The sequence below is a fragment of the Paramisgurnus dabryanus genome, chromosome 5 (genome assembly GCF_030506205.2).
Source record: "Paramisgurnus dabryanus chromosome 5, PD_genome_1.1, whole genome shotgun sequence".
NCBI classification, from domain to species: Eukaryota; Metazoa; Chordata; class Actinopteri; order Cypriniformes; family Cobitidae; genus Paramisgurnus; species Paramisgurnus dabryanus.
This window is the reverse complement of record NC_133341.1, coordinates 38,816,279-38,843,816: the sequence shown is the minus strand read 5'-3', so window position 1 is coordinate 38,843,816 and position 27,538 is coordinate 38,816,279. Positions and strand designations below refer to the sequence as shown.

Genomic DNA, 27,538 nt, shown 5'->3' with positions numbered 1-27,538 from the left:
ATGAATAATTTTTCCAGTGTACTTTGAGGGGATGTTATGAGCGAATCCCTAAAACACGAGCGGGAAAAATGATAGGTTTAAATTGATGAATGTGAATGCGAGTCCGCTGCTTGTGTTGTTAGTAAACATGCTGCACAACGTTTTTTACATGTATATTAGCGCTGCAACTAACAATTATTTTCATAATCGATTTATCGGGTGATATTTTTTCCGACTAATCGGATAAAAACCTTGATTTTTCACTTATTATAACTAAATATGTATTGATGTTTTTATTGTGATTTTAGCATGTGTCTCGTATAATTTTTTTTTTCTCAGATATTGTTTTCTTATTTCTATATAAAGCACTTTGAATGACGTCTGTGTATGAAATGTGCTATACAAATCAACTTGCCTTTCCTAAATAAGGCACTAAATTTGTATATTTCACATGTAAGTGTACTTTTAAAAGTGCAAAAGTCACACACTACAGAGACTTAGGGGCTGTGTACACCAAAACTTTTAAACGCGTCTGAAAACGCCTTGAGGACGCCGAATGCCAGCTGTTTTTTCAGCTGAGTGCCAGCTTTCATCAGCTGAGCGCTTTGATAGCTGTGATACTTCAGCTGCGAGCCGGTTGGTTGCTGTGGTAATGTCCCGCCCCTGCTCCACTGTGATTGGGCGGCCGTGTGAGAACTGACATTGACGAGCGGAGCTTTTCTCCCAAAGTTGAATCTCTTTCAACTCTAGACTCTCAGCGCCGAGCGCGTAAAAAACCGCCGAGCACCGGTTTTCAGCGCGGAAAAAACCCGCTCGCTGCTGGCTTATTTGAAAAACGCCGAGCTTCCATTGGAAACAATTGAAAACATGCGCCGGCCGCGGGCGTAAAAGTTTTGGTGTACACAACCCCTTACTAACATAACCTTTTTGATATTTTAAAAAGCCTTAAATTAAAAAGTGTGTGCAGCTTTTAAATAGTAAAACATCCTTAAATGTCAAAATATTAATAAATAAAAAGTATTAAGTCTACAGGGATGTGCTGGTGAATTAATTTAGCCAAAGATTAATCAACTCATTTTAATCTGCAAATTGATGAATGTTAACATTATTATTTTTTTAACATAATAAATAAGCCATATGATATGAAAGTGATATAGCCTACATTGCGGCGTTGTTACAGTAATAAAACCTGGATTTCCCCCTGACTTTTAACAGATGTTAAGTTTGTGGTTCATTACTATTTCTATGAAAACCCAACAACAATTAATCAAATACAAACTCACTTATATTAATGGATAACATAACATAATATAACAATCCGATGGCCATTCAAAAGCATCCCAATGATTATTCACAGCTTAAATACCAACAACTAATGAGCCAAATCCTTCATCTCTCCCCCACAGAAAAACATCAACCTGCAGAAACAGTTTAAAAGAAGTCAATCTCCGCTGAAAAGCTGGAGACCTGGCAACGAAAAGAAAAAACAGCACCTGACTTGCATGAAGCTGCCGTGCTGTCTGGAGCATGCGATATCACAGACCAACTGATTGATAATTGACAACAAATCGATTTGTTGTTGCAGCCCTAAACTTGTGCACTTTTCACACGCTCGCAAAATAAAAAAAAAGGAAGAGGCGAAGAGCAACACTTTAGTTTGAACAATGAAACCCTAAAGACCACGCAGAACACTGTAGCTTCATGAGAGAAGTCAGGGCCGATGTAAACACATTGTGCTCCGTACATCAGACATTAGATCAACAGGCCGTCTTTGTGGCTGTTCAAACACATTTGATCGTGTGAATAAAGGCTAATATCTTATAATCCAATGATGAGATTAGAAGCATCAAAGTAACTCGTCGACTTAATTACGCAGGTAAAATGCGTAAAAGATATCAAGGTTATATTTGACAGACTGTTCTTTACATTATGCAGGTTATATGTAGAAAACACTATGAATAAATCATCAAAAATGACTTTCACAGACTTAAAGGTGACATAGAATGATTGAACGGGGTATTTATCCTTGTTCTTTGATGTGACATGTAGACAAAAAATGTTTTTGTTTGGGTCTGTAATGCCTTAGAAGCTTCCTAAAAACCTCTCTCAGATAGCTCTATTAGGATGGGGGATTTTAAACAAGTGGTTTTGCACCTATTTGGCTCCCCCTACTGGCTTAACTTGCAATCTCATTACTGATTGGCTGACTTTGCTGCCACTCAAAAAAATGTAGCCAATTATTTTAAAGTGGAGGGGCAGTGAGATGCCTGTGATGTCATAAGCATCAGTTTTTCAGATTGAGCCGTTGTCTGGCTGACATTTCTAAAAGAGGAATTTCTATGAGACTGAGATGTTTAGCATGTTTAGCACTTTTTGTATGTTTGTGAATGTGGGTAGACTACCATTATTCAACACAGACAAGGTAAAAATGTTTTTTCATTCTCTGTCCCCTTTAAAAATAACCAACACAACACAGGACTTTACAAACTTTGTAAAACACCGGAGGGAGTGATCCTCCTCTCCAACTACCGTTGGTCTCGGCGATAAGAATAAAAGATGACACACAACATCTGCACCAGTCATACGTTCGCACCCCTGCTAAGAAGCGTCTAGATCTTCTGCTTTTACTCATCAGCACTCATCCTGCCACACGAATTGGTGCGGTGGATTGTATCCGATGACTTAACCCGGTCTGTTTCAATCTGTACATTCTGTCTGTCTCCTGCGATTGGACTCCTACCACCCAGGCTCTGACTCACATGAGCTATGACTCGACCAGGTCGCTGACAATTACAGAGGCTGTTACTAACCCACCTCCCCTATCCCCTCAATCTTCTTCTCCCTCTGGTCCTGCAACTCCGAGATCACAGCGCCATGGGAGCTTAACAAGCTTTGACAAGATCAACAAGACTATCAGTTATGTATTTCAGAGTCTGACCGCAGGGTACGAGGACAACGTCATTGTAGAGCCCTGATTGAACTGCAATTTCCCAGCACTGGGAAATTAGATTTCCAAATTGATTACAGACGTAAGAATAGTACATTCACATCTGAATGATTGGAACCATCTCGGAAGATTGGGGAAAGTCCATTAGACCCAAAGACAAAGTAGTGAGAAGAAAAAACATCTCTGTCCGTGCGCAACAGTTGGGGTTGTGTGGTGAAAACAAATCTGAGTACACCGAGATGTAGTTTCTCTTGCACGTGCAGACTTCATGGCATAAAACAACCCTGTTGATGGATCGATCTTTACCTGTGTATATTTCGGCCTCCGATGGGTCCTCCACACGCTTGTGCTGAATGATGTAATCTGAAACCTTGTAGCCAATCAGAGGTTCCACGTCCATCCACTCCAGTGCCACCATCGTACTGGAGGGCTCAAGGTGAGGAGCAAGTCTCAATCTGGGAAGATAGAGAAAAAGTTGATTTCATTGATCGAGTACAGCACTTAGCCCTGCAGGGTTAAGTTAAAAAACATGAAAATAAACCATAAACGGTGTCTGCGCAAGATTAAATGCTGAGAGATGGTTGCTCGTAGCGTAACTCACACGGGCCGCCGCAGGGGGCTGCAGTTGGGTAGGCCGTCTTTACCGAGCGCAGTCAGGTCACAGCGACACCAGTTCTCGATGACATCACCCTTCCCCGCACACCAGTATGAGCTCATCGTTGCGCTTTTGAAGGCCTGCAAAATAAATGGCACAGGTGAGAGAAAAGCAATTATCTCCACGAGCCGCGTCCTTCCATGGTACGCTATGAGTCACCTTCCACTCGCCAACAACACGCTCTGCCACCTCCACTCGAGAAGCAGTGTATCTCTGTGAAGTTACGCGGACCGAGGGCATCTCGGGGCACTTCGTGCAGACGAAAACCTGTCAAGATTTAATTGGAAGCTGTACCAAAAAAGGTCAGCCTATGTGTGAGTGTCAAGAGACTCCATCTCAGGGGCAATAATAGGACAAGCATGGGGGCAGAGAAGGAGGGGCAAACTGAGACATAGCACAGCGATGGTTCACAGTAAGAAAAGAGCTCATGACTCATTTCAACCAAGTGAAATGAGAAATCCTTTTTCCTCAGCGTGGTAATTCAAGCTTAAAGTAATTCGATTTGTTATATTCATATACTGTAGTATTTGGTCTAAGTTACTGATTGCTTTTTAAAGGGGTCCTAGTGTGAAAATCTGACTTTTTCCATGTTTAAAGGGATAGTTCGGCCAAAAATGATATTAAACCCATGATTTACTCACCCTCAAGCTGTCCGAGTTACATATGTAATATCCATACATATGTGTCCATTGTTTTTCAGACAAACACATTTTCGGACATTTTCGGTAATCCGTGTGGTGTTGTTGTAGAAATATCCATATATAAAACTTTATTAATGAAAATAAATACCTTCCTGTAGCGCTGCCATCTTCGCGTCCGCATTCAGGATGAGAGCTTACGCAGCCTACGGAGGCTACTCTGCTGCTGCTCTGTGCCCCCGCCCTCCGAATTTGTCATACGTCACAAAGAAAAGTGCGTACACTACGCTAATACTCTCTCCTGAATACAGAGGAGTCTAAGATGGCGGCGCTACCGGAAGGTATTTATTTTCGTTAATAAAGTTTTAAATATGGATATTTCTACAACAACAACGCACAGATTTCCTTCAGAAGACCTTTGTTTATCATCCTGGAGCCGTTTGGATTCAATTTGTGAAGGATGGACACACTTTTTCTGGACTTGAAGGTCGTGGACTATGGGTGGACCCCTTAACATTACATTTAATCAACTGAAAGATCTAAAACATTTTATAAAATATCCTAAAATGTGTTTGTCTGAAAAACGATGGACATATGCAACTCGGACAGCTTGGGGGTGAGTAAATCATGGGTTTAATATCATTTTTGGCCGAACTATCCCTTTAAGTGCAATAACAAGGTCCCCAGTGAAAAGCACATTAACTTAGTTTTGGTAAACAATTCTCTGCAAGCATGTGAAAAAAACAGGTCATTCAGATTTCGTCTGTTTAGTGATGTAGGTAGCAAGTCTAATTATAATAATACCGTCCCTTAATCTGAACTATCTAACCACAACACTCCTATTTAGTGCAGAGATAGAGAGAAAAAAATTGACAGAACAATTGGGTTTCAATTTCAACAAACCACCATTATGGTGCTCAGTGTTTGCATTATCATCAGCTCATTTGCATTTAAAAGGTGGCAATTTAACACGCTATATAAATTTAATATAATATAATAATAAAATTATAATAATATTATCTATGGGGTATTTTGAGCTAAAATTGCACATACGCACTCTGGGGACACAAAAGACTTATTTTACATCTTTAAAAAAAACTATCCATTTAAAAGTCAAAATTATGCATATTTTTACAAGATGTAAGTCTCATGTGTGTCCAGAATGTGTCTGTGAAGATTCAGCTCAAAATACCCCTGTTTTGCTGTTTCTCAATGTCAAGGAAGGATCCTCGGAAGCCAGTATTTCAAGGATGCTAGTACGTTATCGACATCCGTCGGAGGACTGTTCCAATGTCGAGGATCCTTTGAATTGCAACCAAGGTCTGAGTCCTTCGTTCGAAAAATATCCCATATACAGGAAAGGATGCATATGTGTATCCTTCGTGCTCTCAAATCACCCACAATGCTATGCGCCCAGCGCCGAAAGCACACCTTTTTACTGACGTAATGACGTGCACTTGCTAGCCTGTTCCATTTACGTGTTCTCCGAATTCTAAAGAGGAGCCTCACCTGGCCTCTGAAGGAAGTGACTTGGAAAGACCAGTCCTGCCAAGGAAGTATCCTTGACATTGAGAAACAGCCCGTGTCTGTACCTTTAAATGCAAATGAGCTACAGCTCCTCACACCCTTATTGAAAGAGATGGTGAGCGCTTTCAGATAAAATAGATCTGATTTCTGTGAATACAGTCTGAGACAATAGGATAACGGGACGGAAACTATGGTATTGCAGGACTGTCAGTTTGCATAATAGGTGCCCTTTAAGTACTGAAATACAAACTCTGTCTGTCAACTTGAAAACATACGTTTCCATGTCAGGAAAGTGAAAAAGTCCAGCCTTCCAGTCTAGATGTGGGTTTGCAGCCAGCAGACGGTCGAGGGAAAACGCCCCACTCTCACTGATAGCATCAGCAGGTCTCTGGCTGCCAGACCTCACCCCTTATTTACGCACAGGCAACTCTCTCTAAACGGCCTTGATGAATGAGAAGTTATTACAGAGGCAGAGCAATGGAGGAGAAAGACTGCAATCCATTGCGCTATAATGACTTGCATGAGAGATGCCTGGCAGAGACACAGCGCTGAGGATGACAAACAGAGAGTCAATGAAGTGAACACACCATCTTCATAAAGTTATACCGGTTGTACCTATTTTTACTGAGTTCAGTGAGAAAAAGTGTTTTGCATGAGATAATGCATTAAACTGAGTTATTAAAGGTACTTTATAAATGAAATTGCACTTTAGATAAATGCCTAAATGTAAACGCCACACTGTAAAAAATCCAATTAATGAAATGTTGGAAGGGCAAAAATATATAAGTTAAACCAATTTTCTTGTTTGGGCTTAGCTGAGTAGACATATTATTTTAAGTCTAGATAAATCTGTGTTTAAAACATTAAGTGAATGGTTATTTCCAAATTCAGTCAACATTCAGAATGGCTATGTTGACTGAACTAATTAAGACAAATCTGGTCAATATGTGGACTTATGACAGCTATGTTTCCTGACAACAAAATGCTTACAATATTACTGTTATTTGGTAACAAAATGTAATTTTAAGAGTTGTTCAGGCGTGAATGTATGTGCTTTAAGTTTAAATATGCGGTCGGTTAATATAGATAGCGTCTATTTAAAAATGTGCTCGGACACTTTCGGACGGAGAAGAGCTCCAGATGAGCTCCAGAAAATCACAGACACTTAAGCGCTCACACCCCGCCCAGCGCAGCCTCGCCTCGGCAAGCCCATCAGAAACCGACTGCTGGCTCTATATCTCTGTGGCGTTTAAACATGCGATTTAATTCATTTTAATTTCTTATACTTAATAATAAAAGGTTTACCAGTATGTTTTAAATCATATTTTAGGATTGCACTTAAATGATATCGCTGTTGAATGATATTTCATATCTTTCACATTTGTTATAACTGGGCTGCGTACTGCCTGCGATTTTGAACTTCAGAGCTGAAGGTGCGAGTGGAGAAATAGTCCCAATATCATAACAATCTTAAAACTTCTAAATATACCCGTGTGTGTACCCGTGTGCGTGCGTGCGTGTGTGCGCGCGCGCGTGCTCGCGCGTGTGCATATATGTATGTATGTATGCGCGTGCGTCTGTGTATTTTGAATTTAAAATGTTTTAACTCGGAAGGATCTGGATCACAGGTCATTTCATCTGAGATCAATCCGCACGCAACAGCTGGAATCACTCACTGATTCACACAAGGGAGGACACAAGTCAGCCGTTTCCTCAAGTTCACGTCAGGTAAGTGTTTGTAATTAAATGTTAATTTTAGAATATATTAATTGGCAAAGACGCAAATACTCGACGTTTTTGTAATTATATTTTTGTAAAGATACATTAGAAGTGTGTTATGTTACGTGACCGAAGTAAAGTGGAGCTATTTTAGTTAAGATAAAAAGCCTGGATATAGGGTTGGTTTACCGGACAAAGTTTAGAACTCGGTCTTTATTATAATTGGGACATTTTTACAAACAAACCTTATATAATATAATACTGGCGTGCATTTTGAGACAAAACAATAGCACTCATATGTTAAGAGATGTCAGTAAGTTATTTTAGTCAGTGAAAAGCCCTGTCCGAGAAAACCGCCCAATAGTGTTTAATTATGTGTGATGTCTGAGGGAAATTTGGCCTAACATTAACGTTATTTAGGGAATAAAGTCTTTCACCGTCAAAATTTATTATATTAAACATGTTATTTATGTATGTGTGTGTGTTTATATTCCTCTGTTTATCAAACCAGAGCGGAGATTATGTGAGGGGAAGACCAGAAGGATACATATAGCGAGACAGTCTCCGCTTGGACTGGCTGAGGAAAGTCTCCTAAATGGCCCTGGAGATGTTCTGACTGACTTTGGAGGCTTTTTGGACTGTTTTATGCCCTCTATTTAAAGAAGACTTAATTCTGTATGTTCAGTCTGTATGATAAGTGAATAAAAAGCTTTTGTTTTTATGTGACTGAAGTTAATTATTTTGTTTACAACACCAGCATAAATTATTTGATAAATAATTTTAAAATGTTATTAAAAAAATCCCAAATAATAAATATTAATTGAAGTAACACATAAAACATTGAGTGTATACTTAAATTTTAATTGACAGAGTCTTTGCTGTAATTTTTTAAAGATTCAACTGATTAAAACATTTTAGTTGAATGAACTATAAAGCTAATTGAGCCAACATACTTTTTTATATTTGAGTCAAATTTGGGCCAACTAAAAAACATCAATCCAGGTAACACTTTGGAGACAGAAATTGAGTGAACGTAAAATTTCTGTGGAACTAGTTACTAAAAAATAATTCATTGAGCCAACAATTTATTTTTTACAGTGCAGTTATTTGCCAAAATTAAATGTACATGATCTCATTAGATTTTTCACTTATTCATTATGTTCAATTTGATGGAAAGAAAACTCATTTTTCTTTGTTGATAAATCTGATCTTAAAGTATGATTAAATGACATCCTTCATATGCATTTCCTGCATTGATAGAGCAGCTGTCTTGTCTTCAATTTTTAAGACACATATTGTACCTGCTAAAGGGTTTCCATCATTCGAATCACAAATTCACAAAACACGAATTCAAATATCAACTTTCCAAAGATATGTGACATGTTAAGCTTTTTGTTTTTGAAGTTTTTGTCATGAAGTTCGGTGTCAAATAATGCAGTGTTCCTCCCACGATACATTGGAATTTACCTCTTTCCAGAGTTATCTCATCAATTAAGAGAAAACATTTTTCCTACCAATGACGCTTTCCTGATGGGTTTTTATGGAAATCTGTAATTCCGCTATTAGACGCTCTTACCCAATTTATAAAAAACTGAAGCAAAAACTAATTTTACAACTGTTAAATTATTTGGATAATTGTTCTGAATCTGATCTCTAACAAAATTTCTTTACAAAAACGCAATTATTTGAGCTTTTTGCTAATTTTAATAAACCTACACATATTTGAGAGGTGATGAAAAGTGAACAAATGAAGATAGGATGAAAAAAAATTCCCCGTTTTGTTTGTTTGTTCAAAAGCAGATGGTCTGTTCTTTAATTTGATATGTTTGTATGTTTATATATTTATAGAAGAACATTTCCCTGGAAGGCATTTTGTGAAAATTACAAAACATGCTCCAAGCAAAGTTTTTTAAAAAAAGCCGGCGGGGAATGAGTTAAAAGGGTTAATTATCTAGTTTATTTTAATTTGAGTTGCAAAATTCCATTGTTTTGGAATGGAAATTACACAGGAATATATGGGAATTGTGGCACAAGATGAGTCAGATGTCAAGGAAGCCAATGTTTGTATGTGATACAGCTTGTATAAATTTCCAAATAATTTCCTTTAATTTCTTAAAGGGCACCTATTATTGCCTTTATACAAGATATAAGTCTCAGGTGTGCCCAGAATGTGTTTGTAAGTTTCCGATCAAAATAACCAACAGGTCATTTATTATATCATGTCTAAAATGCCCCTATTTGGGTCGAAGCAAATTGTGCCGTTTTAATGTCTGTACCTTTAAATGCAAATGAGCAACAGCTCCTCACTTCCTTACAAACAGACAGTGAGCGCCTTAAGTTAAAATAGATCTGATTAACACAGTCTGAGACAATAGTATCTGGTGGACAGAGTATCTCACTGAGGGTGGAAACTGTAATAATGCAGGACTGTCAGCGGGCGGGGCTTAATCAGTGTGACCTCACATTGATACTGTATGAGAATCTAAACCGCATGTCTAATGAGACTGCTTTGGTTTAATGGGGATTAAAAACAAGGCACGGGTGGATTTTTTTCATCGTAGGGTGGACACCTTGTAAAAGTGGATTTTGCATAATACATTTAATAAATGGTGCCCTTTAAGTTACCAACCATATTTCCAAATTTCCTACATATTCAAATTTCAAATCCTACAACTAACTTTGCACTGTAAAAAAATCAGTATTTTTGTCAAAGTAGCATAATTTGTAAAGTAACCTAAACATATAAGTTAATCCATTTCAACTTGTTTTAATAAGTTATGTCAACTCATCACACGTCAAAACTTAAAATCCTAGGTTGAATTGACTTGCAAAACAAAATTGGTTTAACTTATTAAGAACTTTATAAAGAAGCGGACGTAGGGCTGTCACAATGATTAAATAATCGTCTCATCGCAATTGTTTGACCTCACCGTGATGATTTCAGATCACCACAATGATTGCATATCTCTCTAAAATACACAAGGAGGAGCTACAGCGCCTGTATAAACGAGGCCTTATCAATTTTTTGTATATTTTTTATTTTTGAAAGATATATTCATTAAAAAATTACTTTAAAATATGTGTTATGTGTATTAATATTTGCTAAACCTTGCAAAAGATTTAATGTAAATAATCACAAAAATGTGTGAAAATTATTTCACGAACAAACAAACAAAATGTATGAGAATTAAATTTCAAAGCAATAAAACCAACAATTTATTTTCATAATCATCAAAGCCCTAAAATAGCCAATTAATCATCATAACAGACACAAATATTTAGGCAATTAACCGTCAGCTTAATTTCATAATCGTGACAGCTCTAAGCTGACGTCCTGTGAGTAAGGTCGAAACCTTTAGATGAAGGAGCAATCAAAGAGGGAAGTTAGAATGCATGCACAGCAAAACTAAATGTTATTATATTTGCAGAAGTGATTTTCCGTTTGAAGTATGGCTTCAAAAACAAACTTAAATGTGTCTGCTGTGTGTGTGTGTTGAATGGAAATCCACGATTGTGTGCTTATTATACAGCACTACAATGTTGACGCCTGAAAGAAAAAAAAACTGATGGTTTAACCAATACAAGGACGGCCCATTAGAGCGGCATTCAGCACTCGAGAAAAGGGTTAATAAAACATTTTCCTCAAATGGGAAACAGATGAGCAGAAAGCGTAACGTGAAATATCACGCCGATGACTGCACGCCTGCCCGCAGACAAACAGTGGCCCGCGAACGTGCACATACATTTACCACCAACCGTTTCCTAGAAAAACACGCGTGACTGCTCAACTGCACATGTGAAAAATAGACAAACCCATTATTGCCGTGTTTATGTTTGCAGTGTAACATAAGCCCGTTTCCACTGAGTAAACAGGGAATGTAATTAGGGCTCTGTGTGTTTGCACGTATGTGTGTAACGTAGGGGTTCTGCTGGAGGTCAGACGGCCCATGTGATGTATAGGGATCTCTGCCATACATCAGTCAGGACTCCCGTGGGCTTCTGAGACTTTCACGACTGCACCGATAAGACCGTCAAACGCAACAAACAATAACAACAGCTCGATTTCCTTTCTCCGTCTCCAAAACCTCTTAGCTATTTTGACTTCAGAGAAACCGCTTCTCGATACCAAGAAGCGCATCACGCAATCATGTCATCCAAATGTTATTATCTGTTTCGCTCATCTGAGCTCACCCTATTAGCGTCTCCAATCAGTGTCTGATATGTGCAAACACTAGCCAGCTGGCCAGAGGAATTGACCCAAAACCTCAGCGAACAGGTCATTCCGATCATTCGGCCTAATGTAGTCAAGGAAATGTCCTTCTTTCTAGGAACACCTATAAACCTCTTCCAGGAAGGGAGATATGCCTTCGATTGAACCCGAGGTTCAGAAGGGGACACGAGGAACGCGAATAAAAGCGTGCATCGGTTGAAGGCCGGCAAATCGGCTCAGGGCTGCTTAAAAGCTGATTCGATTTGCTTCCTCCATCTACTTGAATGGCTAGCAAAATCCATGGGTATAGCATTCCCTGGAAAATTGATTTTGGTCAGCATCTTGGCTGGGGTTTAATACCAACTTATAAGAGCAGTACATTGCGCTTTATTTCCTGAGCGAACGGAGACTGTAGATTGATTGGATCGGACGCACCTTTGAATGGCGATTCCCTGGCGGTGCAGTTTAATTCACGTTTACGGGACCGCTTCCAATAAGCAGCCATCCGCTCAATTATAGCAAACATTATCTCCAGAATACACACACACACAAATAGCACTCCACCTATCCACAAGTTTTGCAAGTTTACAACAACTTAAGTTTCTTGGAGCAAAAACTTGGAGGAAGTGAGGAAAGTGAAAGTAATACTTTATTGTTATAGATTCACATTGGCTTTGGAAAAATTGTGGCCACTTTTTTTTTTACCTGACAGGGACAGATCCATGTTTTTAACTTTGGGCTAGTTTTTTAATTGCTTATATTTGCAACATCATATAAAAAATGCATCTTAGTGTGTAGGTGGAGCGTAATGGCTGAAAACAGGATCAAAATTGCACTTTTAAAGGGGACATATCATGAAAATCTGACTTTTCCATGTTTAAATGCTATAATTGGGTCTCAGGTGCTTTTATTAACCTAGAAAATGTGAAAAAGATCAACCCAGTAACTTAGTTTTGGTTAACCATTCTCTGCAAGCACATGAAAAAATATCTCAAAATGAAATTTGGCTCCCCTTGTGATGTCAGAAGGGGATCTTATTATAATAATCTGCACTATCCAACCATGGCACTGCCATTTAGTGCACAGAGAGAGACAAAATAATCACTGACAGCACAATTTAGTTTTAATTTTAACAAATCATCATTATGGTGATCAGTGTTTGCTTTATCAGCTCAATTGCATTTTAAAGGACATGATACATTTTTGCTCACACCTAAAAGTTGCAATTTTAACATGTTATAATATATTATCTGTGGAGCTAAAACTTCACATATGCATTCTGGGGACACAGAAGATATTAAAAAAGTCTTAAAAATGCCCCCTTTAATTCTTTTGGCACCTGAATGCAGTGCATTTGATAAAGGGGTCGACTTATTCCAGCTTGTAACCCGAGCCCAATGTCCCATCATTAGAAAGACTTTGACAGGGTAACAGCGTTCACATGCCAAGCAAGCCTGCAGGTACTACAATGTACCTACAAAACTGTCACTACCTCATCCAGATCCCAAAACCGTTGCAGGTTGGATGCATTGTGTTTGAATATGTGTGTGTTCTGCGGGTCTTTGTGTCTGCTGACAGAAGACCACAAGAAGCCCTGGCTCATCCCCAGGGTCGATGACATCAATATCATCCTCATAATCTCGCAGCATCTTCATTGCACTCCTGCCCCGTTCCCGGCCGACTCTGTATGCGACTGCGAGGGTGGGGGAGACGTTTCGCTCTCCTGTTTGTTTACCTATCGACAGACCTCCACTAGGGACCGTCTGCTATCGATTGCGAGCTTTTCGTTATTGTCAACGCTGCTGTTATTGGTAAAGTCCAGACACACACGCACACAGGTACACAGTCGGTGCGACAAGCAATTAGATGGGAAATCAGTGTGCCGTCAGGTACGCGAAGGGTCTGGGGCCATTTGGTTCGTGAGTCACTCTCAGGTCTCTTGATACTGCAGAAGAACAGACGCTGGTTATTAGCATCCTCTGTTATAGGACGTCAGCGGCAGAAAGGATGAAGTGAATAGAGAGTCCTGCTATCTGCTCCAAAACACAATTAAATCTCCTCATTACAGCTGTGACTCAAAAGACACAGTGACTGCTAATAAAACGGAGATATTACATTATAGTCACACAATTGAGCCAAGAATTGGATGCAATAATCAATGCCTCTTTCGACTTTTCACTTTGGAGCTGTCGGCCTTCTGAAATGATGTCAATGCTTTACTCTTTGAAATGATTTCATTATAAATCATGCCTGCCATCTGCTGGTGTGTCTGGTAAAGTGAGTTTCATATTTAGGCTACACAAGACGGAATCCACACCCTCCTCACTTTCGGTGATGTCACATGTAAATTAGCTTTACATTTGCATATTATTGAATTAAATGAACGCCCCTCATTTACCTCTTTAGTGATGTTATCCTGCACTAGGCTGTATAGGGGTACGACACGGCTGACCTCCAGGAGGACCGGAGTCGGGCTGGGTGTCTCGCGGCCGGTTTGCCTACACAGGTGACAGGCTGCCGGGCAGCTGCCCTTCTCCTGGCATCGGATCTCCACGCCAGCAACCAGGTCATCAGACAGCAGCTGCGTCTTCAGCAGGCCCGACAGATAGCTGATGAAGGGCACGGCTTTCAGGTCCCGACGGCCACCCTGATCTGTGACTTCTGTAGAGGTGACAGACAGCATGACGTCACTGGTACACCGTGTACTAATGGAGATCCATGATTCAGATCACCTTCAGTTTTACCAGAACAAGAAGATGACAGATTTATTTAAAAAAAACTATAAAAATGTTTTTGTACATTAAAGCAATGTTTACCGACCCAGTTCTATGTGGCACCCCTCCCAGGATGTTTTAAATCTCTCCTTATATGAAACACTTGATTTAGCTTGTCAGCTTTATCCCAGAATGTTGAAGATGTCTCCATAATTAACATACTAACATGCTGATGAGTTTAATCAGGTGTGGGGAGACACCTAAAACATCCTGGGATGGGTGCCACATCGCATTTAAAGAGATAGTTATACACCCAAAAATAAAAATTCTGTTATCATTTTCACACATAAGAAGATGTTTTGATAAATGATGTTAAGCACACAGCCGATTGTAACTATTGACTTCCCAGTCCCACCAAAAAACCGCGATTATGCAATTGCATGATTCAATGCATAATCAGCCAGAAGTCCTCATATTTATGCGGAGGCCGCGTTTTTTCAAATACGCCGCACTTACATAGCATAAATTGCAGATTTCTGTGCGCTTGCATGATTTCATAATCACCACATTTTCCTAGCAAAAATTACATATATCTTAGCAGAAAGCTGAAAAATGTTGCATTTACTTCACACAAGCGCAGCCATGTCCCCTGTTGCCATGGGAAAGTTATGAAGTGACGTGAACATCATTGAAAAGCTGCAAAAGCTGCAAACTGTTTTTGCAAGTTCCCACAATTTCACTGCATAAAATTGCATACATTTCCCACATATTCCATCGCATTTTTTAAGAAAACGTGCCGCAAGATAAAGGGTTTTTGCCCGCAACAATCACAAAAAAAAAACTGGAAGGATTGACTTTAGGAAAACAAATATTATGTAAGTATTTAGATAAATGATGTTAAGCACACAGTTGACAGTACCCATTGAATTCCATCGTATTTGTTTTTCCTACTATGGAAGTCAATGTTTACAGTCAGTTGTGTGCTTACCATCATTTATCAAAATATCTGCTTTTGTGTTTATCAGATAAAAGAAATTCATACAGGTTTAAAACAACATGAGGATGAGAAAATTATGACAACATTTTCATTTTTGTGTGAACTATCCCATTTTAAAAGTCAAAAATGAAAGGCTGAGACAATGTGAAGAAAAATCTTTTTAAAAACACTACAGTTTCCTAGGTCAGAGGTTCTCAAACTTTTTCAGCGTGCGGCCCCCCTTGTGTACGGTGCATTATTTTGCGGCCCCGCTTAAAAAACATTTATGACAAAAAACTGTTCTAAAACTCAACATTTTAATAAAAAACATTGTATTATACAAAGTAGTGCTTTTGGTTAGTAGCCTTACTTTTTTTTAGGTTCAATTACACAGAATTCATGATAAATTAATGTATTTTATAAAATGTCATAAAACTGGGCCGCCCCTGGCACCATCTCGCGGCCCCGAGTTTGAGAACCACTGTCCTAGGTAATCTATGTGTTGTTTTTTGCTTGTTATATAAATCAACTACGTTTAAAGAACTTGTTGTTATTATTGTAAATTCTGTGGTATTTTAATATAAACCAGGGACCCCCCCAATTAGTTTTTTTGTGATTTAAAGGGGGTCCCTCAATGCATATAGGAGGTCATGGACCACCCCAGCCCCCCTCAATTCAAACACTGGTTGCATACTGTACATCTGCATGATGTTGGTTAGTTTTGATTTGTGGTTCTGATTTAATGACTTTAAATCTTTTCATACTCTACTTTTCACATTTACATTCATGCATTTTATTATTATAATGTTTTTTATGAATTAGTTATCACTGTAAAGAATTTGGTCAGCGCTCTGTTGTTTTACCAGTGCTTTAAAAACAAACAAACAAACACACAGGGCAGTGCATTACAAGGTATACATTTTTAATAAGTATGTGTGTTCCCTAGATTCAAACCCATGACCTTTTGGGCTGCTAATGCAAGGTTCTATCACAGGAGCACCATTTTTTTAAACACATTTTAAATGTTAACACAATGTTCACAGCATATTATACATTTTTGAATCATGAATATGATTTTATTTTAGTACATTTGTGCACTACGTGTGCCTTGTTGTTACTAAATCATTTTACTATAATTGCGCTCTCACGCTAATTTGTCCTATTTTGTAATTCTGACCCCTAAAGGAAAACACCACCGTTTTCTAATATTTTACTATGTTCTTACCTCAGTTTGGATGAATTAATACATCCCATCATTTTTCAATGTTTGCACTTAATCTTTGTACAGCGCGTCTTGAATGTGTTAGCATTTAGCCTAGCCCCATTCATTCCTTAGGATCCAAACAGGAATGAATTTAGAAGACACCAAACACTTCCATGTTTTCTCTATTTAAAGACTGTTACATGAGTAGTCGCACGAGTAAGTATGGTGGCACAAAATAAAACGTGGTAATTTTTGAAGTGGATAAAAAATGAGAACTATATTGTATGGTGGAAGAGCACTAATGGCTCTTTTCCATTGCAATCTAAAAAAACAACTGTTATGGTGTTCCTGATTCACAACCTGTGGATGTTTTTCATCGCTAAAAGGGAGTTTAGGAGCTTACAGCAAAGCACAGATGACAACAGGTTTACTCAAGACAGCGCAAACTAGCACTAAGGTAAAGCTAATCTTTACATTATAGCGATGATGCTGGTAGTGGGAATTCTCTCAGACCAATCAGTGATCTACAGTGTTTTCGCGTCACGTTTTGGTATCAACTCGAGTCGCTTGGAACTCCGACCGAGGTGGTACAAAAAAAAAGTAACGGGTACTACGTACTGCACCCAGTGGAAAAGCCCCCCAAAATAAGCTGACCATACCTGACCTAAACCAAACCGTGCTATGCAATGGAAAAACGACATTAGTTTGCAGCACTTTGACCTCCTAAATTTGAAAACATGGAAGTGTGGCTGCTAAATTCATCCTTGTTTGGATCCTAAGGAATGAATGGGGCTAGGCTAAATGCTAACACATTCACCAAGCGCTGTACAAAGATTAAGTGTATGCATTGATGAAAGATAGGGATGTATAAATTTATCTAAGTTGAGGTAAGAGCATGGTAAAATATTGAAAAACTGTGGTGTTTTCCTTTAAACTTTTGTATGTGAAGAAAGAAGAAATGTATATATATATATATATATATATATATAGGATTGCATACTGTTACAGTCTCTAAGAGAGATTTGGTCAAACATGTCAGGCACTTATCAGGAAGTTGATCAAATTTTCTCTTCTCTGTTCGTGCACAGCAGCCCTGACAAACAAAAACAATGCAATTGTGGCAAGAAAGATTATTAATTGAGTGTTGAGAGTCTGTGATGGATAACCAGATGTGGAGCTCTGCTCTCTACCCTCGGCTTCCCTTCAATATTCCCGTCTGCTGCGTCTGACAATCGCATGAGTCATTATGGTGGACTTTAGCATGACAGGCAAACTCTTTGAAAAGCGGGGAAAACAAACAGTCCCGACAGCATTTGCGTCTGCAACAACACACAGATGTGCCAAGCCAGACCGCAGTCGAACTCGACAGACCCGTGTCTGGAGCGTTCTCATACAACACAGAGGAAGGGAAAGAGAGGAAAAGACACAGATGGAGTAATTGGTAACAGCTTAGAGAAAGTGTTTTAAATGATTCATTTCCTGTAGTGGACTTCATCATATTGAAACGGCACGACGTTTGGCTCCACATCTGGCCCTGCGAGTCCTCGTTACGTGTTATGCTGATGTGGTTTCAGTATTTGTTGGTTATTTTTTTGTTTGTTTAAACCTATTCCATCTGTTTTGAGCCAGCACTATTGTCAACAGAGTTTGAGTAAACACGATCTGTTTCAGTATCATGACATCTACACATGTGTACTTTTCTCCTGCTGATCGGATCACAGATCGGAGTACACCACCCCCTTCAATACGATCCAAATTTGCCCTAAATTAAGGTTTTTAAGCCTGTAATAACGCTTTATATTTCAAAGTATTGGGTTTGGACTTGGTGAGAAATTGCATGCAATGACATCATCATGCCCATGCATGTACTTGCCTATAGAGTTGCAAAATTAACGGGAATATATGGGAATTAATCAGAATAAACTGGTCATTTGAAATAATTTGCAATACAGTTATCCAAGTTCCCTCTGTAGACCTACTGAATCAAATGTAAAAACAGAAAAACAACTTTAAAAGCTTTAAAAAGTCTTCAAGATCTGTAAAGTCAAGCAAATCATTTAAGGTAGTAAAAAGTGTGGCATGGTGGTATTTCACGAGGCCTTTGAAATGGATGTCAATAAGGGATGTTTAGCTATTAAACACTTGATAATAAGTTGAATTCACAGACATCTACATAACCATAGATTATCTGTTATCAAATTACATAGTATATCGTGATTTTCATACTTTCTCTGCAACCACAATACATTTGCTGTAAAGTGATGCCATACAGTATATCACTTTACACCTTTGGAGCTCATGATACATCTGTCTTGAAAGGTTTATACGGTTACATTAAACATCTATTTCTTTATGAAGAAAACACTGTTGCTTTATAAATGCAGATTATTTTGCGATCTATATAGCCTCACAGACCTTCCCAAGGTGAATGCTCAGATCTCAATGAGTAACCTATTCTTGGTATTCCTGACCAGCCTATCTGAAAACTGCAGATGAGTACAAAAAATTATATGTGCATTAATCATGACCCAGTCTGTGAAAACCCAGCTGAGATTCACTGTTTTCTAAATAAAATCATTGTACTATTCTGTAAAAATATAATCTTGAGTGAAATCAAACTTTGGTGCTCCTAACCTCATTGGTAGATTATGAGACTTTAGACTGGATTTCACATGCAAGGATCACATTTTACACACAGTTAAAATCATTAAATCATCATTTATTTTATGCAAGGTGGAAAAACTTCATTTGCCAAATTGCCATTATCTGTCAGGCACGTTCTGTAATTTCCTTATAAACAACATGGAGCATATTGCATGAGAAAATTACTTGTCATTTAAGATACTAATCAATTAACAATTAAAAAAAAAATATTTGTCAGATGCTTACGATACTGTTGCAATACTTTAGTTTACACTATTGCTTAAAGCATTAATACCACTGTATATTAGTCAAATAGAAATATTTAAGCACAACTATTTGCTGCCATCTAGTGGTGAATAAATAAATTGTTATAAAATAATCTATAGAATTAAATAATAATTAAAATATAATAAATATTTTACATGTTAGATTCATAAATTATATTAGGATTATATGATAAATTAATGTAAATTAATAAATTAACATTACAATTATAGTTTTTATTAAGTTTTTATTATTATTTTAGTTTTTATTATTTTATTAAGTTTTTATAATTATATTAACACACTATAGATGATTATATAACATAAATTATTTTAACATTAACATTTTTGTCTCTTTTCTGTCATATTTCAAATTAATTTTGTTTGATTGTATACTGAATCTTTGTAAAGCGTCAATGTCAACTGTATTTATATAGCACAATTTCTAAAACACAGGTTGACCAATGTGCTTTACACCAGAGAAACAAATCACTTGCGCAATAACAGATAAAATACTAAAATAAAGTAAAACACGACAACCATAATGTATAAAATATTTAAAAAAAAATAATAGTAATAAAATATATAAATTAAAATATATAAAACAAAGGTAAAAGTAAAACAGAGTACTTCAACCAGATATAAAAGCTTTAAGATTGTTGAAAGACGCTATATAAAATAAGGTTATAATTATTATTATTATCATATATTAAATAATATTGTCTTTATATTTCATTACATCAACATTGAAAATGTACCAAAAATTACATGTTGCATATAAATATTATTCTGATCTAAATCTTCTGGATTGTCAACAATTATGTTTAAAGTAAAAAAAAAAACGAATAAAGTTGCTAAATAACTCCTCTTTTCTTGCATTTACCCGTATGTTTTCAGCAGCAGCTCAACCGGTCGTCGGATTGGTTCCCGCTCTTGTCAATCAACAGACATAGGGCGGCCCCCTTTCAGCGAGAACAAATTACACGGCACTAGGGGCGGGTCTTTACGCACAGATCCCACGCCCGCCGTCTCGACGTCACCTCCGCAGTGTCGCGCGCACCCGTTGATATGAGAGGTGCGCGCGTCGTCACGTTACACGAAAGCTGCTGTTAAACTAAAGGTAAGAAATCGTTTCATAATCTAACACTAAACACCACCGAAGTTGTCTTTATACATCGTAATTGTGCGTTACGTCAAGAATGACGGGCATGCTGCAGACACGGTCTGTCGAGGTTTAGATCGCAATGTTTTGAAGCCTGGGCCTGCATTTATTCCCATTAAACAATGTTTACAGTCAGTCAAGGCTCTATGTGTTGATGTGCTGCATTAATGCGTACTAGAACCATCACAATGCATGCTTCTGAATCATGATTGGCAGCTGGATAACCAAAACAAACAGACGAAACGATAACGTGCTGTTTATTCATTATTATTATTATTTATTTTAAAGTCTTTATTATCATCTATTTCGTTTGTCTATGAGGGATGCATATGTATCATGAGGTAAGAATGCATCAGTAGGTGTGGTAGGATGCAGCATCAGCACCACTTGTCATCACTCTGCTTTTAAAGTGACGTGACGTTTCCCACGTCATCTCCCTGCCTCCCTGTGGACTCTTGTATGCTAGAAGTTTTAGGTTGACTTCGGTAATGTGATTTTATTTGATGATGATGAATTGCAATGAGATCACAGAATTGAATATTTCAGTTTGACTGACGGATATGATGAATCAGCATATATTTCGTTTTTTTTTTTGTGATTAACCTGCCATCACTCTGCTGATTAACACATTCACACTACAGTTAGTTAAAGTGTTAAAGCAATATTGAGTACATGTGCTATCTTTAAGTAGTATCATATATATCGGGATGATATTCTTTGCTTTCAAGAAGTTAATGAGTTAATGCACATTTATGCTTTTGTAGTGTATTAAACACATTGCTATGGATAAATGTAAACAGGGTCAATGGTTACATGTTTATTATAACTTAATGTAATAAAAAGCAAACACACAGACATAACTTTTCATCTTTCCTCTCCTGTAGACGGCCCAGGCACTAGAAGGCATCATGGCTACACCGACATCTCTAGATCCAGATTTGGTTCGGGAGGTGTTGGAATGCCCCATTTGCCTGGAGACCTACAACCAGGACCAGCTGCGACCCAAGCTGCTGCAGTGTGGTCATTCGGTGTGTCGCCAGTGCCTCGAGAAACTCCTCGCCAGCACGATCAACGGCGTGCGCTGCCCCTTTTGCAGCAAGGTGTCCCGCATGAGCAGCATTTCCCAGCTGGCCGACAATCTCACCGTGCTGAAGATCATCGACTGTGCAAGTTCGTGCGTATCGACCATGGGTCTCATGTGCAAGTCCTGTAAGAACCGCCTGCCCCGTCAGTACTGTCGCGACTGTGACGTCGTGTTGTGCGACACTTGCAAAACCGAGGGTCACCAGCGGCAAGGTCACGTCGTGCAGGCCATTCGCGTGGCCGCTGAACAGCGCCGCAAAGACCTCGGCGGGAAGCTCGCTAACTTGCGTGAAGCCATGGGTAACATCCAAAAAAAGAAGGCTGCTATTGACAACGTGGCAAAGTCGCTCAGACTGAAGTATAAGGCTGTCCAACAGGAGTATGCCAAGGCCGAACTGCGGCTCCAGGAAGAATTGGGCCGCTCCCGTCGTGCCTTTGCCACTTCCATGACTGAGATAGAAAAGCTCAATGCCCAGATTCTAGAGGAGCAGACGTACCTGCTCAACATCGCAGAAGTTCAGGTTGTGTCACGTTGTGACTACCTCACCATGAGGATCAAGCAGACTGATATCGCACTACTAGAGGAGGAAAGCAATAACGATGAAGAGGAGCTGGATTTAAAAACCAACCTGCCTGTCATTCTGAAACTACAGGAGCCAGAACTGGTGAAAACCGAGCAATCGAAACCTTTAGAGGTGGGGCAGCTGACTACAAAACCCTGCACTGTCAACGCAGAGGAGGAAGATGGCATCGAATTTGCTGCATCCTCCGGGACCCCTTTAGACATTTATCGTGATATCGATATGGTGGCGGCCGTCGAAGAGGCCGTCTGTGCTTCGCCTGGTAGTTTCAAGTCCAAGTCGGTAGATGGAGGGGGACCTTCTTCAGGGGCGACGGGTGGCCAGCTCTGCCAGTTTGTGAAAAAGATGGGCTGCAAAGGGAATCTGCCTGGCATGTTCAACTTGCCTGTAAGCATCTGCGTCACGCACCAGGGAGAGGTGCTGGTGGCCGACCGAGGGAACTACCGCATCCAGATCTTCAACCGCAAGGGCTTCCAAAGGGAGATACGGCGTAACCCGAGCAGCATCGACAACTTTGTCTTAAGTTTCCTCGGTGCTGACCTGCCCAACCTGATTCCTCTCTCCATTGCGATCACCGCTCAGGGCCTGATCGGTGTGACTGATAACTATGACAACTCCGTGAAGGTTTACACCACCGAAGGCCATTGCATCGCCTGCCATAAGAACCAGCTCATCAAGCCATGGGGGATCGCCGCCATGCCGTCGGGTCAGTTCGTGGTGTCCGACGTCGAGGGCGGAAAGCTCTGGTGCCTGGCCGTGGATCGTAACGTAGGGGTGGTGAACTACAACCGCCTGTGCTCGGCAGTCAGGCCCAAATTTGTGACTTGCGACTCCTCGGGTACAGTCTACTTTACCCAGGGCTTGGGACTGAACATCGAGAACAGACACAACGAGCATCACCTCGAGGGAGGTTTCTCCATCGGCTCAGTGGGTATGGACGGGCAGCTGGGTAAACAACTCAGCCATTTCTTCTCTGAGACGGAGGACTTCCGGTGCATTACCGGCATGTGCGTGGACTCGAACGGAGACTTGCTCGTGACGGACAGCGGCCGCAAGGAGATTCTTCAATTCCCAAAAGAAGGTGGCTATAACGTTCTCATTCAGGAAGGCCTTACCTGTCCTGTAGGAGTCGCTGTTACTCAAAAGGGACAGCTGCTAGTTTTGGACTGCTGGGACCACTGTGTAAAGGTCTTCACATATTTGCAGAGGAGACGTTCCTCTACTTGTTAAGATGATGGACAGTTTTTAGGTGTGTCACTTTAATTCACAGGCAACATTACAACGTGATTGCTTCTTAGTGAAATCTGACCGGTGGTCTGCTGGGAGATTTGCGCAATCATGCCACCACTGCCATGGAGCAATTGGAGGGTGTATATTATTTTGGCTAAATGTTGGAATACAGCACAACTGATGGCAATAACTGCGATTTACATTTCTGTGCTGCTCTACTGACATTAAGATGAAAGGTGAATTACTTTGTCAATAAGAAATCTTATTACAGAAATGAGATTTGGAAAACCTAAATCGTGCTGATTTAAAACACTATTGGTGTGTGTGTGAGTGGTTGTGTGTTATGCCCATGCGTCATAGTTTACTTCTCTCCCACAAAGCCTCAATGTTAAAGTGCCCCCCATATCTGAAGCCTTTACAGACTTAACCGGTAAAAAAAAACAGATGGGATATTTAATTCACTTAAGTTCCCTACTGAAAAAAAAAATACATTAGCTGGTGAGCTGGTTTTAGCTAGTCTCCCAGCTTGGTCTTAGCAGGTTTTGCTGTAGCAGGCTGGTCTAGCTGTGTTTTGGTCACTTTATAAGATGGTCTAGTTTAGGGTGACCATACTTTCCCAGGATTTCAGCGACGTCCTCTAGAAGTCGTATTTGTCGACCACAAACATCATTGAGGTTCTCACATATCAGTTAAAAACATACACAATCATTGTAATTTCATTCTTCTTGAAATGTAATGGTTTCTTTTCTGAAATATGACCTGAAATAATAAACCTCGATGATGTATGCAGTCGACAAATATGACTTCTGGAAGACACACCCGAAATCCTGGCCAGGAAAAATGTCACGTATGGTCACCCTAGGCTATCTGGACTTAGCTGGTCAGGCTGGATTTTTCAGTAGGGTTGTCTGTTACTGGTATTGTTAATGTTAATCATTGTTTGTGATTAGTTGTACCGTAATCTGGTTTGTGAAGCCAAAGGACTGTGAAATTCAGGCGCATGTCACCAGAGTCCCTGTTGTAGTAATTTGTCTAAAGTAACTCGATTAAAACTAAATCTGAGCAATTTACAACGCTACACTGTTTATGATATGATATTCTGCATTAAAGTGTCCTTGTTTTTTAAGAGATGGATCTTATAGCTTAGTCCATCGGAAATGAAGCCGAGAATTATTATGTTTCAATTTGGGCAGCCTGATCTTACAGGAATTCGTACGTGTTTTACGAGTCGGCTAATTTGTATAAATTCGTACGAAATGAGATACGTCTTATTATCATAAACAAATAATAGAACCCCACCACTAACCCAAAGGTCACAAGGAAAGCAGATCGTACAAAAACTCTACACACATGCTCGTACGAATTAGTCACCTCGTAACTACATACAAATTCCCATGAAATTGCGTTGGATCTGTTAATGCTACTCATTATATTATTTAATTTGCACATTAATAACTTCTGGTCTTTTGTTACTTTTTTCACATTTAGTAAATGCTCCCAAAGCTACATTAATGTTTTCTTTCTTAAATTTACTTGTTTATGATATGAATTTCAGGAACTGTTAATGCTAATCTACAGTGCCGCTATAATCACACATATAAGCCCCAAAGATGCACTAATTTCCTGGGTCTTTAATATTACCCATCATGCCTTTGAAGGTCTCAGTAATGAGAATAGTTTTACACTGTTGTTCTTTCGAGAGAGTTTTTAAAGCAGGATACTTTAAACTGAAATTTCTTTCATTAGGTCAAATGTATTATGCATTGTTGTTGTCTGTAAAATGAGTCCCAAATTCTTGTTTATATTGTTCATGACCAATTGTGTGCAATAAAGTCAACATATCTGAGCTATTCTGGTCTTTAATGACTAAATATTACCCTAACGCTTATTTTCTATAAGTCTATTAAAGGTAAAAGTTAAGACGAATGAGAAATGCCATTGCTTCCCGTGGTGACTTAAACCACAGGCATCATTTCCATTGGAAAAAGCATTTAGGGATGATTTAATGGACCGTGATTATTAGACTAGTCCTAGACTAAAATTAATATAAGAGGTATCCAAACTCAAAACAACTTGCACTGACATAATATCTTAAAATACACCAGTGCCCTTTATTTTGCACACAAGTAATGTTTTTAGTAAGGCATGTTTGTTTAAACTAGTTTTATTTCATAATTAAGGCATAGCCCTGGTTTAAAGAATCCCTGTCCAGAAAACAAACCTTAAAGTTTCACCTTTTAGGTTTAGACTTTATTATGCTAGTACTCAAGGGTATACCCAACCTTTGAGAAGTTTTGCGAAGTTACATTTTCAATGTAAAAATTGTTGAAAAAATTGTCATTTTGTTTCATTTTATCAATTACTAAAAACATGTCTGCCAAATTTCTAATAAAAAGTTTTCATTTGCATTTATTAACTAAGAAATTGAAATTGGGAAAAAGATTCAGATTTTGAATACTGCAACAAAACTACTATATTTTGCCTTTATTTAGGAATCATTCAAAATTGAATATTTGATGGAATAACCCTGATTTTTAATCACATCTTTACTGTGTCTTGGCATGCCCCCAGTCTTTCACATTGCTGTTGGGTGACTTTATTGTCACTTTAGAGGTTTCCAACTGATAGTAGCCTAACCTGTATGTAAAAAAAAAAAAAAAAAAAAATGGTGAAGGGGAAAACCCTGAGTATCTACGCTGCAGGGATAAGGCTTTTGCTTCTTTTCAGGGTATCGCAAACCAAAGTCTCAGCAGAGCGCCATTTGAAATGTGTAATGCGACATAGACGTGCAATCCCTCAACGTAATGTGTATTGACTTGACTGCATCTGAATGAAAAAACTTTCTATTTTAAGTGACGTGATTGTTGTTGTGATATTCAAACATAAATGGGCTAAAATAATGCATCTTGAATGAGCGTTTTTATTCATATAAATTTATAGGAAAAGTTTGATGAGAAAATAACAAGATTTTCAAGTACAAATTTGTAAAATTCTGTCAGTCTACCTCTGCCTGCCCGCTCGGCCCACCGGTTGAAAACACTGATTTAAACTATGCAATAACACAAATGTAACTATGGGAATTACATTGTGCCAAAAAATCAAGCACGTTTTTGAGGTTTTACCCGTAGATGCGTTTTAAAGAGTACAGAATAAGTTTATATCTATTCTTCACCAAGCCCTGCAGATAACACGCAAAAAGGAAATAATTTTATCGTGGGCACGAATTAGGAATTCATTCTTTGTTTATTAAACCGAAGGCATGTTTAACTAGTTTGCAAAATGAGGGAACAAATTAATACTTAAAATGAGTGTACAAATCCCTTATTCGTGGCCACAATATAATCTTGCAAGTCATCTACGGAGCTACGTAATTCTAGGTTTTGTTTGGTTGCTGTTTATTATTAGAGCATCTTCATGTATTAAGTTTGACCCAACACCTGAAATCAAAGCTTCAGCAAATGTCAGATAAAACACAGATGGATAATAATATGATAAAATTGGTGACTCTGGGTCTCTCCTTGGGCCAAATGATATCATCTACAGGTACACATCAGGGCCACAAACCATCTGTATGAACCATGTTCATACAGATACAGTTTGAACTCTTTATCATTTTATATGTGTCCAGTATCCAGTGGGGGTGTATATGAAACCAGAACATCAAATACGCTTAAATACACAAAACCCATGAGATGGGAGGTTTGGATTAAACCTTTATTGATTTGTTTATATTGTATCTGTCAATCCTCTCATGTCTCACCATTGACCATCTGTTCACTCTTACCTTTCTGGTACTGCAGCCAGAGCTGCTGTTGGACTTTCTTGCTGGGAAAGTAGATGTTGCAGGTGAGCTCAGAACCAAACAGAGCTTCAGAGATGTAGTGACTGCCGTACTGCTGAATAAACGCCAGCAGCTCGTCTCGAGTGCTGTCCGGTGTCAGCGACTTCAGCACCTTTGAGAAATCTGCCCACAATATCCACCATAAACAAACAACGCATGCTCAGTA

The 27,538-nt window shown here is 38.9% G+C and overlaps 2 protein-coding genes across 2 annotated transcripts in view; one reads left to right on the top strand and one right to left on the bottom strand.

Moving 5' to 3' along the window:
- The window catches only part of LOC135774117 (astrotactin-2-like), a 387,641-nt gene that overhangs the window by 36,956 nt on the left and 323,147 nt on the right, over positions 1-27,538 (bottom strand). The window contains exons 16-19 of the mRNA XM_065284005.2: positions 27,316-27,495; positions 14,074-14,336; positions 3,528-3,661; positions 3,233-3,381 (exon numbers count right to left, since the gene is read on the bottom strand). Coding sequence (XP_065140077.1) covers positions 3,233-3,381; positions 3,528-3,661; positions 14,074-14,336; positions 27,316-27,495 — 726 coding nt within the window. The remainder of the gene's footprint in view (positions 1-3,232; positions 3,382-3,527; positions 3,662-14,073; positions 14,337-27,315; positions 27,496-27,538) is intronic.
- Positions 20,438-25,377, top strand: trim32 (tripartite motif containing 32). Its single transcript, XM_065284017.2, has 2 exons — positions 20,438-20,595; positions 21,522-25,377. Exon 2 carries the CDS (start codon positions 21,546-21,548, stop codon positions 23,529-23,531), a length of 1,986 nt encoding a protein of 661 aa, XP_065140089.1. The 5' UTR covers positions 20,438-20,595; positions 21,522-21,545; the 3' UTR covers positions 23,532-25,377.

What these genes read in the sequence shown, in the direction of transcription:
- trim32 (XM_065284017.2), top strand. Translation starts at nt 21,546, where the DNA reads ATGGCTACACCGACATCTCTAGATCCAGATTTGGTTCGGGAGGTGTTG.